At 39.6% G+C, this 13,025-nt stretch overlaps 1 protein-coding gene across 16 annotated transcripts in view; it reads left to right on the forward strand.

Annotated features, from left to right (window-relative positions):
- zfpm2a (zinc finger protein, FOG family member 2a) overlaps positions 1–12,758 on the forward strand; it is a 239,909-nt gene extending 227,151 nt beyond the window's left edge. For all 16 annotated transcript variants that reach the window (XM_058747492.1, XM_058747498.1, XM_058747493.1 and 13 more), the window contains 3 exons: positions 7,202–7,408; positions 8,273–8,497; positions 9,316–12,758. In XM_058747492.1, coding sequence (XP_058603475.1) covers positions 7,202–7,408; positions 8,273–8,497; positions 9,316–11,783 — 2,900 coding nt within the window. In that variant the 3' untranslated portion in view covers positions 11,784–12,758. The remainder of the gene's footprint in view (positions 1–7,201; positions 7,409–8,272; positions 8,498–9,315) is intronic.
- The last annotated feature ends 267 nt before the right edge of the window (positions 12,759–13,025 follow it).

Raw genomic sequence — 13,025 nt, forward strand, 5'->3', positions numbered from 1 at the left:
CTGTCAGGCAGCCCCTTTTATTTATTTTAATTTTACATTGAATATAATTCATTACTAGATTTTCATCAACACACAAACCCCCTGCAGTTCCCTCATGAACCCCCAGGGGTTCGCAAACCCGCATTTGGGAACCCCTGGTTTACTGTATTATTGTAAAAAAGACAATCCTTATCCTCAAACGCCTCTTTTCCCAGAATGCACTTCCACTGCGAGACATCTTTGTCAGCTCTCCTCCTGCGATTTGTCCATGTCGCAGCGATCCGTCATCTTCCAAAATGGTTGACAGGTGCATCAATCTGGCTCAATCTCCCACGAAAAAACGCCACTGCCAGACGGCCCGAGTCGAGGTTTCCAAAGAGGAGAAGGAGCCATTTTTCCAGGCCGTGCATTTGCATGAGGGCAAGCGTCCACGGGCCCATGTGGCACGGGGACGGAGCCATGTTGGAAGAGAGCGGTCCCGCTGGAGCCCGGCCGTTCACCTGCTCCCCAGCGTGGAGCATGCTGGGAAGGGGACGCGGGCCACCGACCACAGCTGGGGGTCTGCTGTGCAGCTCAACACTACCGCTCCCCGCTGCCACGAAGGCGTGACGTCCCATTAACGCTGATGGTCAAGACGGGTGGCATGTGTGTGTCCCTCCCAGCGGGGGCCGCAGTAAACACATGTCGACTAGCCGCAACCGAAACGCAGTAACCTGACGAAGTGAGCACTGCTCTCGGTGAGAATGTTTGCTCAACGCTCTCTTTTACTCTTGAGTATTTCAAATCTGCAATCAGAATATTAAGATTTTCTTTTTTACCATGAGTGAGCTAATCTGTGCCGCTTCCCATGAAAAGTAGATCTCATTCTATTTTTATTTTTTTCCATAATAATGCATGTACACACAATGTGTCATTTCAAGCCAAATATATTTATTTTCCACTGCGGGATGCTTGCTTTTCATCCAAAAATGCTTTTGCAACATTCATGTGATGCATAAACAAAGTTTGGGCTTGACGTTAAACTGATGAGCGGATGTGTTTTTAATGCTAATTCTCATCACAGCTGTTGCTGTAAACACAGTAAATTAAAGCTTTTGTCAGTGTGATTCTCAAATCGGCAAATGAAAAGTACTTCTAAAGGGATTTGTCAAAATCAGCTTTTAATCATTAAATAAACATCACATTTTGACTATTATAAATCATTCAGTATTATAAACACATTTCTGTATCTGATGGGAGTTAGAAACCTGTAGTGTTTTGAGCTGGAATTTATAATATTGAGAAGAAATTTCATATTTCCTTTGTTCTGTCATTCCAGATAGTCAGGAATTACTGTACTCTCTCTGCCACAGTCTAATATATGATACTGCATTTCACACCACAACATAACATGTACTGTACTTCTCTACACGGTACTATACTGCATTACATTAATGCATATATTTTATACTTTTTATGCTAATATAACTACTGTCATTTTATTTACTTGAACTCTACCACAAATGTGCATCCCATTTGCAAAGAATGTAAGCATGTGTACAATAATTCCCATTTACGCTTCAGAAAATACTGTAAAACAGTCACTACAAGACAATGAAATGGTTGAAATGCTTACAAAAAACTCTTTTAGGGGAAACAAGGAGGGGACAAGTAGCTGTGTCTGAGATTGGTCTCGTGTTGTTTTGGGATGAGCAGAGTGAGCTCTGATAGGTCAGATCTGTATTACAGTATGGGAACAGTGCCCCCTTATGGCCATACACAGTGAGTGTTGACATTGAGACAGAACAGATCGGTCTGATGGCTTATCAGTAACACAGACGACTCCCTTATTTAGTCTTGTATTGGTTTTTTGGTCATAATAATTAATTACTGAGGTTCGAAGTGTAGATGTGCATTCACAAGGAGTTCAAAATTAGTGTCAGCAAAGCAGTACCTACAGTATTTCATTGCTGTACTGAGTTCAGTCTTAACCAGGCGAGGTTTTTTGAAACTGCAACCCATTTTACTTCCATAATCTGATGCATTTCCAAGTGAAACACAATACTCAACTAGAAAGAATGTTTTTATCCATTGGGAATTGATTAAATTTACTTTCACTCTTACACTCAATAGGAACATGCTTTAAAAAAGCAAAAAGTATAAATTTTTTTATTTTGATTTTGCAATTTATTTTGTTGGTCATTTCAGGACCTCTGTGTTTGTTTCCTTTTTCATTCAGTTTTTAAATGGGAACATCTATTTCTGAGGAAAAAAATGAGCAACTATTCAGTCACTTGTTGTTTGCTGGTATTAGATTATTTTTAAGCCTTTTATTCTGATATAGAGACAAACATCTTTTGTGTGTTTTTAACTACTTGAAGCCTAGAAGTCTCAAAATACTTCATACTTTACTATTAGCAGCTTATTGCATGCTGCTTGCTAGTAAAGCTAAAGTTATGAGATGCATTGTTCTGTTTTAATAGCTAATTAAAAGCTTTTGGGCAATGATTTTATTGGCATTTATTTCCCCCCTACTGTCCAATCAGAACAACCTGCATCCCACCATTTAACAACTGCACTTTACTTTTTTTTTTTGTATGAAGATTATTATTATTATTGGCCTCTAGTTCATAATACAGAGGAAGAGAAAGTCATAATTACATGTCATTCCTTACATATATATAATTTATTTATTTATTTTTTTTTGCTCCAGCTGTGCATGTAGTGAATGAATTACTGAATGTCTAAAAGCTGCCTGTTCTTTCTGGAAGGATGACATACAATTTAAACATCAAATACACACAAAATATAAAGGATGCATTTGCCTTCCTTTGTCCCAGATTCATTTTTGGCAGTGTCACTTATGGAACGTTAAGGTTTGTGCTCCACACCGCCGTTACGGCCCCTGATGCAGCCATTTGTCTGGACAGATGGGAGAAACAAACTCGGATATGTTTAACTATGCATTTTACAGCAAACTATTAAAGTCTTTCACTGTTTACACATGCAAACATTTGAGTAGCTGTCCTCCGGCCAGTTCATTAGCCAGCCCTTCTGTCGGCTTTTGCCATGAAAAGACAGAAAGAGAAAGCAAACGAGAGCTAGAAAGGCTTGCTTTGTGCTTTTACAACACGCTCGATCTTTTAAAGTGATCATTCAAAGTGCTCGTGCCCTGCGTTAGGCGCCTTTGAGGGATTCGGTCTGCGGCTCATCCTGGTGTGTTTGATTAGAACGGCGCAGACTTACACATGTAATTGCATAATGCTGAACCCTCCTGTAATTCCTTAATGTGAACATCTTTAAGTAAGTGTTTAAAAGCATCATTAGCGCGAACGAGGGGGGAGTTTGGGCCGCGAGGACAAGCCCGCGCTAGTGGATTCTATAGCGGGAGATTGTATGAAAAGGAGCTTTTTTTAAAGTTATCTGGACTGTGTACAGGATACCGGGTTTTGATTGTTTTAATGAAGCAGCTGGCTTATTGTGTGTCCTTAATTCCTCCATTGTTTTTGGAATATGTCATAGTTCTTTATTCTTTTATCAGGTGCGCTGCAGGAGGACAGAGACAATAGGCTTCATTGCGACTGCGTTGGCCGCGGCACAAAGGCCTTCTGCTGCAGACAGCTCACAGGCGAAAGCAGCACGGCGCTGGCTACGCTTTTCAGCCGGGGTCCCGTGTCTCCTGCGCGTGCACTCTCGCTTTAAGGGCCGCCCATCGACCTGTGTATTTCAGTGTGTGAACTTACAATGGCACAGACAGGAAGTCTTCATCCCAACTGGGGATATTCTTTAAGTTAGACTTTTTGACCCTGCGAGCATCTTGAGTTGAGGAGAATCGGTTGGAAATGTTTCTACACTCGTTTAATTTCAAAGAAGCTGGCATGACCTCCCACACCTGCGAAGGGTTCGAGCCAGGCTTTTGTTCATCACTGCATGCAGTTAGGCTGTGTTTGACATAGAATATTGGCATATTACTCTTATTATTTCTGCAGTATTTAAAAGACTCACATTATGCTGCACAGTATGCAAATTTTCTACTGCTTTTGCCAAAAATGTGCAGTATACAGTATACATTCCCTTTATCCCACAATGCAAAGCGCCAGAGTCGAATTGTCATTTCCAGAGTGATGGACAAACTGGAAGTAACATCATGCACTTTTTTTTCTCTATTTTTTACTAGACTTGATTAAAATTTGATTAAAAATGCAAACCTTTTATTTCCAAGATGATAATGGCAGCTGGTAGGTTGCAAGTATGTTCTGATAGGGTCACAGAATTGTAGGGGAAATGCTAAATACTAATAATTAAAAATGCAACTAACCATATAATTATGGATATTAATAGCAAAATACATATCAGCTTTTAATAGGCAGGAGAAAGCATTTCCCTTACCTTTTGCTGTTGAGGTCAAAGGTCATCAATCCAGTGTATTTTCATCTGTCATTAGTTGCTGAAACTATGAAAGCATCAAAGTTTAGAGAAATTTAGGAACTACATTTTGATTTTAAATAATATATAGATTTTTTTGTAATTTAATATTATGTTATATTCCCATTTATATTTTATTATAAATACTAAATTATATTATATAATATCAATATTATATATAAAGTCTGTATTTCTCTTTGCATTTAAAAAATGTCAGGATAATAATTTAGCATTTGCTGATATTTGTTGACCTTATTAATGATAATATAATTATATTTATAATAATTCCCATTTTAAAGCACATTCATATTTTATAATATACTTTATTTTTATTGTTAACAATTATTATTAACAGGGTTTTTAATAAAATTTATTGATGATTGATGATGATTGTTGGTAAATGAAAATGATAAATGTTGCCCTGGCAACTACCTGAAATAAATAAGTTGAAATTTAAATACTAATTACCAAAAGTAAAGTAAAAAAAAAGAAGAAAAAAAATTTACTTTAAAATTAAAATGAAATCTTTAAATGTAAACATAAAAGTTAATTCTAAATATTAATAAATACTGCAATATTATATAAATAATACAAAAAATAACACTAGTATGATACTGTATGTGAGGTGTTGGATTGCCACTTGATGTCTGATGTAGAATCTGCTGAGAAGCACTGCTGTAAACCTCACCTTGCAGCCGCAAAAACATCCGCATCGGAGAAGGACATGTCAACAACACTAATATTGTTCTGATTTTTATTACACCTTATTTCTGGGCAGTCTCAAAGTTTGCCCGTGATAAATTTTGACGCCACAACTCATGAGCCATCCCACAATGCAGCTGCGCCCTGCATACATCACAGTTTCTAGTGCAAGTAATGAGTTCTTCATGCAACTTCCAGCAGTACTCTTGAGCAGGCAGAGGTGACCTGCGCCCTCCTGCTGGTGCAGGTGACAGTTTTGATCTGCGCTGATGGCGACGGCAGTTTTTGTTATTTTAATTAGGAGATAAGGAAGGAGAGAGCCTCTCCAGGCAGTGTGTGGTGTGTGACAGGATCCCGCTGATGAAGAGGACCCGTCTGAAGAGCATGTCTCCCCGCTGCAGATTCACACCATGATAAGCCGCTCTTTCAGGCAGCAGTCACGCATTTCTAACACAGAAGCTTTCGCAGTCAGCGCCTGCATAGAAAGCCATTTAGTCTCCAACTTTATTCTTTTTATATATCTGATCTGATTGTATGATATCTTTCATTTTTGAGCACCCCTTGAAAATACAGTGATTTATTAAATAATTTCATCCCACGATTTCTCCTTAAATGTGTGCTTGTTAGCTCATTTTTATTAGACAGCTAGTTGTCCAGAAAAGTAGTTGAATAGTCAATGAGTCAAATGACTTGCACTGTGCAGTATCATTCTTTCAGACCGTTTCAGGAATTACATTCCCTTTCTTTTTCTCTCCTTACCTTTCCAACAGCTGCTCTAAAAGTGCAGCTCCTCTTCCTCTCTGAAGCTCCGTCAGTGTGTTTGCACATCTCTAACTGAGAGCTTTAATTAATTGTCCAGCTTCCCTACTGAAACAATGTCCTAATTCTGCCATTTAGCATCTGCGTATCATAGTTTGTTGTTATCTCAGAAGCCAGATTTTTTGTAAATAGTCATATTTAAAACTTTAATCTCTTGAATGGCAAATGAAGTGCGGCTGAAATCCGTCCGTGTGCGATGATAAATGCTATCTGAGCTTAAACCCTTCGCTGACTTCCCATCTATCCCTCCCCTCTTTTCTTTTCCTCTGTCTTTTCTGAATGTACTCAGAGAGTGTTTGATCTGAACTCAAAAGTTAGATGTACGGTAGACCGTAAATATATACCATCCCTTTAGAGCAACATGATTAATTAAAGATGAAGTGCGTAACATTGTGAAAATTGCAAAAAGAGTTTGTATTGTTTCCTGAATACTTATGGTCATTTTCCAGCAAAACTTTTTATGAATTTAAGGCTGTTCTGCATGTGTATGGCATTTTCTGTTTAATTATAATACCTGTATAATTTCCAGTAAACTTAGTGTTTGATGCAAAAAGTAAATAAATGTGTGGAAAATTATTAAATATAAAATAATATTAAATTTAAATGTTAAATAATACATGCAAAAACTATAGAATAAAAACTATTCTAAACTACTACTTAGAATTTTAAATAGAATACTATAGACTAAAGTTCAAACGTTTGGGGTTGGTATGATTTTTAATGTTTTTAAAAGTAGTCTCTTATGATCTCGAAAGCTGCTTTTATTTGATACAGTCGTTTTAAATAACAGTTTTCTATTTTAATATATTTTAATTTTTATTCCTGTGAAGACAGATGAATTTTCAGCATCATTACTCCAGTCTTCAGTGAAAGCATTCTAATATGCTGATTTGGTGTTAAAGAAACATTTTGGAAACAGTTGCTCTGCTTAATACTTTGTTAGAAACCATAATACTTTTTTTTAAGATTCTTTGATGAATGCCAAGTTCAAAATAACAACATTTATTTGAAATATTTTTACTATGCTGCAAATTATTTGCATGTATAGTTTTCTCTGACTACTAAGACAGAAGGAGAGAAGTATATTAACATGAATTTTATTAACTTAAAATTACTCACTTCATCTTTAAATAATCATGAGTAATTAATTGTCTTTTAACTTAATTTAAATGCATCATAAATATGATCAAACTACTCCATATTTAAATCAGTTTTTACATGTGAATCATTTGCATACTTTTTAAACTTAAGTGTCTAAATGCAGCAGTGATAATGTGTGTTTTCTTCTCTCGCGTAGGTGGTCAGTTGTGGTGCACCACGACCAAGAACATGATGGAAGGCGAAGAGCTGGTGGCATTCGCAGTGGACTTTGACTCTCGATTGCAGGCGGTCAATCACATGTCTCTCGGTGAGGGCATGTACCCAGCACGCCTTCTGGACACCATCCAGCTCCTGCCCCAGCAAGCTGCCATGGCCTCCATATTACCTACAGCTATAGTCAACAGTAAGCCTTGCTTCTGTTTATACACAAGCTCAATAACTGTCAACAGGCATCATAAACATGTATGCAGCGAATCAAAACTAATAACTGTCAACATACTTTCACGATGAGGCCGTACGGTTGAGTCTCGCCGTAAAACTTGGCCGCAATATTGGGCATATGGGGTCTCACCTGTTCCCGCGGCTGCACCGTTGAGCTCTCCAACCAATCGTTCGAGCCAGTTCAGAACGTGTTACACACGCACGTATTACACTGAAAACAGAGGATGCTGGAGTTATTCACAGATTAACCTCTGCTGGAGGAACGTGATGTTCTGCCCTTCAGTTTAGGGGTACAGTAAACATATCTGGACTCTGACCAACCTTGTAATTGCAAAATTCAAGCCATTTGCAAATACTTTGTTTGTTGACTTTCTCAGGGAAGTCTAGAGTTCAGCTTGACACAGAGGATGCTGCTAGCAGATGGTGCAATGTTTTCATTTGCCCTTGAGGAAAGGGCACGAGCCTACTGGAATCATCTCTGTTGCCATGCAACATCACAGCAGAAATGTCATTTAAAACTGTTATTTGAGCCGTGCATGTGAACTGATCATTCAGACGTCCCAAACACTCCAGACGCCCCTTCTGATATATCCCTTATAGGAATGGGATTTGTAAGGAATTGCACGATTCCTCTTCTACTTCCACTTTTGAAGAAGTATTAAAAAGAAATGCAATTCCATAGCCAAATGTTGAGAATTTCAATAATAAATGAACTTCTTTGCAAGAGACAGCATAAATGCTACTGATAAAGCTCATAATGTGTCAAGTTAAACAAACAGCAGAACTGTTGTAGGTTTGCCTTCACATGCCTGTCTCTGTGTTTCAGAGGACATCTTCCCCTGTAAAGCGTGTGGGATATGGTACAGGAGTGAAAGGAACCTTCAGGCCCACCTGATGTATTACTGCAGTGGGCGGCAGAGGGAACCTGATAACGTCTCTGAAGAGACTGACGCCAATTCCCACCAAACTCCCAGTATGTGCCCTTTCCCACAATGCAACAAGACCTTCAGCAACCCTCGTGCTCTGGAGATGCACTTGAGCTCACACAGTGGTGAGTATGATGGTATCATGAGTACAATGCATTTTGATAGTTAGAAAAAGTTATTTTTGACAGTCATTGCATATTTAGCTCACTCATCACTCATTCCTGTTTTGCAGCTATCATTTATTCCTATCAAACCTTGAATCTTACAGTAAATTGTTTAAGTTTTGTAAACATTGCACAAGGGTAGAATATCATTAAACATTAAAATGTTTTACTTTTTAAACCCGTAATATTAAAATATGAATTAATATGAAAATATTTAGAAATGTTTTTACAAAAAAACTCAGCCAACCTGGACATTAATGATGATGATTGTTATTGTTATAATTAACAATAATATTGTAATAATATTATTTTATATTCGCATTATACTATTAGTTATATACATAGGTAATAAAAGCATATTAAAGATAAATTAATAATATAATCTAATTATATTATATTAAAATAATATTAAATATTATTTTAGATTAATATTATACATGTAATAAATACATAGTAAAGATAAATAAATAATATATTTATTTTTTCTGTTTCATTGTATTTCACATTCACTGCCATTTTAGGTTAGGTGGTTTGATCTGCAACAGCCAAAACGTTCATGTTCATGCCATTGTTAATATTAAAAAAAATAAAATAAAAAAATAAAAATTCTATATTTGCATGTAAATTTTTAGCAGTTCATTAAAGTTAGGTCAAATAATCTTCATCACGCAATAATGTACGTCTAAGAAATAGACACCCAACATGCTACAGCAGACACAATGTAAAATTAGTGGAAATGCAAGCTTAACAAAAACAACTGTCTTTTTTCTTTCTCACAGGTGTCAAAATGGAAGAGTCTCTTCCCCCTGGCACCAGCTTGAAATGCACAATCTGTAACTTCACAGCAGATTCACTCCTTACATTCCAGCACCACATCCTTTCACACCTGTCACAGGCAGCCTTCAGGTGCAATCACTGCCACATCAGCTTCCAGAACCACAGGGAACTGCTGCAGCATCAAGACTTACACGGACACTCCGGGAAGATTCACAGAGAGAGCGACAGCGAGAACTCCCCAAGAGGAGGAGAGGAAAGCCTACAGGCAGCACGAGCAGAACTGTCAGGCAGGAAGGATGTGGTTATGCAAAGTCCCAAGAGCACACCTAACAAGGCCAACAGTCCTGATGGAGAACTCGAAAGACCTGAGAAAAAACCTACCCTCGGCCTGCAGAAGGGAGAAAGTCACCCAGGAAGCAAGGCTAGTTTCTCTTACACCAGAATCAAGTCGGAACCCTCTAGTCCACGGCTAGCCTCCTCACCGGTCCAGCACAACATGGGACCAACCTTCCCCATGGGTCCATTCCTGTCACAGTTTGCTTTCTCCCAGGACATTTCTGTGGTACCACAAGCATCTGAGATTCTAGCCAAAATGTCAGAGCTGGTGCATCGCAGGCTACGCCATGGAGGGAACAGCTACCCTCCTGTCATCTACAGTCCTCTCATGCCCAAAGGAGCGACCTGCTTTGAATGCAACATCACTTTCAATAATCTAGACAACTACTTAGTTCACAAGAAGCACTACTGCAACAGTCGCTGGCAGCACATGGCGAAGTCTCCAGATTTCTCCAGTGTTCCGGACAAGGTGTCCGACGCCATAAGTCCAAACAGTGGCCACACTTCGGTCGGTATGCTCCCCGGATGCCTTCCATCAGAAACCGACAGTCATCTCGTGACAACAGCTTGCTTGAATTCGTCTGTTTTGGATATTATGAACGCTGGTGGGAAAGTGCCAGAAAAAGACCTTCCTGGGCAAGTAAAGAAGGTTACTACACCAACAGGAGTTGAGGAAAGGCTCGGTGGAAAACAGCCTGAGGTAAAGAGTCCCAGCACATCTTTGGTGGACGGTGACAACGACCCAAACAAGACCACCTGTGAAGCATGCAACATCACCTTCAGCCGGCATGAAACATTCATGGTTCACAAGCAGTACTATTGCGCCACTCGCCATGACCCACCCATGAAACGCATGTCCGCAAAGGTGCCCGCCATGCAGCGGACCATGAGAACGCGCAAGCGGAGGAAGATGTACGAGATGTGTCTACCTGACCAAGAGCAACGGCAGCCCATGGGGCCACAGCAGGGATTCCTGGGTATGCCCACTCTAGGAAATCCCTGTACATCCCAGGAAACGGTAGAAAGTCTGGCTGACCGCTTCCATCCACGATGTGACATCTTTCCAAGCCTTGTCCCGAAACACTTAGATGCTTCTCTTACCGTCTCCAAGCCTATCCTTGCCCCCAAAGGTAACACTATTGCAGACCCACAGGAACTAGATGCTCCGATAGATCTCAGCAAAAAGTGCTCACCTCTTCCTGACAAGTCATGCAACTCCCCCAAAAGACTCTTGGACTATCACGAATGTACCGTGTGTAAGATCAGTTTTAACAAAGTGGAGAACTACCTTGCCCATAAACAGAACTTTTGCCCTGTCACATCTGCTCAGCATGGCGAGATCGGCAGTCTGGAGCAGCCGATGTTCCCGGGCGTCAAGAGCGAAGGCAATAATTCGGAAGACATCTATGATAAGAGTTCTGTGAAATGCGAGAAAAACGGTGGCAACAAGTTGATGGTGCAAAACGGAGGCATGTTTCCGCCACACCTCGGGCCGGATCTGAAAGCTTTCGGTGATGCATCGCTCATGACTTCGAAAGATGAGAACAAGAACATGTTTTTGCCTCACTGTCTCTATCCTGGAGCAATAAAGAAGGTGAAAGGTACAGAGCCAATATCGCCGTATTTCGGGATAAAAAGCAGCGACTACATGGCAGGGAGTCTCGTTATGCAGGGTGAGGCGGCCGAACAGGAGCAAAGCAGCAACGGCGCAGGTGAGACGGGCACAGAGCCACCTGCGGCCAACGGCTGCCCCCATCCTGGCAAGGAGCCGCTGCCCCTTCTGCCCAAAAACAGGGGCATGGTGATTGTCAACGGTGGTCATAAAGAGGATCGCCAGACACCAGCAACTCCCCAGCAAGAGAATCAGCCTCACAACACCTCATCACCAGAGGAACAAACCTCTCCCACGTGGGGAGCCGAGAACCCTCCCGACCCAAACGAGAATGTATCGCCCACTTCGAAATCGCCCGTGGAGGAATCCGTACCTGCCGGAAAAGGCATAAATGGATCAGCGGCGCCAGCAGGCAGTGGAAAGTATTGCCGCCTCTGTGACATCCAGTTCAATAACTTATCAAACTTTATCACTCACAAGAAGTTTTACTGCTCGTCACATGCCGCCGAGCACGTGAAATGAAATTCGTTCTTCTCCCCTCGTCTTTTTTGGGTACACGGTCATGTCTGAAATAGTGCATCATGCAGTTTTATATACTGCTTGTGGACAATCAAGAGAAGCTTCTTCTTTCGTTATTTGAAGACTTAATGCAAAATGATGAAAAAAAAAATCCAAGTGTAATATTGGTGCCACTTTCACCTTTTATTTATTTTACAATCAGTATTATAGGAGTAGTGCTCTTAATTTAAATTCAAAGAAAGTTTATATCAGAGTTGTTTGTAATGTTAATGTATAGTCATTCTTGTGTAGCAGACATATTGTTTACAATGTACGTTAGGTTCAAGGAGACAATAGGCACAGGATACAAAACTGAAATGCGTTTTAGACCCAACAATAGCTACTGGAGCACTTGTGTATTCTTATTTGCTGGTACAGTTTTTTGTATATGTCAAAATGTCACTTGCAGTATGATTCTCTTGACTTCAGCCTTAAAACAGTTCGGAGGGATAACCAGGCACAACGCTGCAGCTCATGTTTTGACATATACTGTACACATGGCTTTGCATATATATGTTGCTGTTTGTCTGTCTTTTCTTCGACTCGGACGTGGATGTTTAAATGAAGATGGCAGCATTCTTGTATAGTACTTGCATTTCTGTTTGCTGATACACCTTGTTCTCCCTTTTTAAAAATTTGCTCTCAGCGCAATACTTTGTAAAAAAAAAAAACATAAGGAAAAAAAGGAGGCGGGCGGGAACATTACGGAAAGCAGTATTATAAAGGGGGAAGAGCAGCTATTTCTTACTCCTGAGAAAAAAAAAGAAATTGTACAAAGCAGGTTTATCAGTGGTGATTATTGATGGGTGGGATGAGACAAGGGAATACTGTAAAAATGATCATTCCAATGTCCTTATGTAAGAAAAATATTTCTTAAAAATGTTGTTGCTATGCATGTATATGGATGGAATAAAATTCCAGATCTGTTGGAAATTTTTATTTTGATGTGGTGTCAATTAAACTTCAATCCTCAGGATAAACAGACCATGTTATTGTCTTCTTTCAGGATGTCTAATGGAAACATTTACAGGTCTCATCAAAAGGGGAAAACGTACGTGTGTGTGTTTTTTAAAAATGCAATGTTGCAAATAAAGTCCTAGCTTTTTTTCTTTAAGCAAAATATAATTTCTACATTTACTGGAAATACTGGAGTTAGCAGATAAATACTTTTGTGCATCGGTTCAACAAGGAGTGGAACACACAAAA

The sequence above is a fragment of the Onychostoma macrolepis genome, chromosome 16 (assembly GCF_012432095.1).
Source record: "Onychostoma macrolepis isolate SWU-2019 chromosome 16, ASM1243209v1, whole genome shotgun sequence".
NCBI lineage: Eukaryota > Metazoa > Chordata > Actinopteri > Cypriniformes > Cyprinidae > Onychostoma > Onychostoma macrolepis.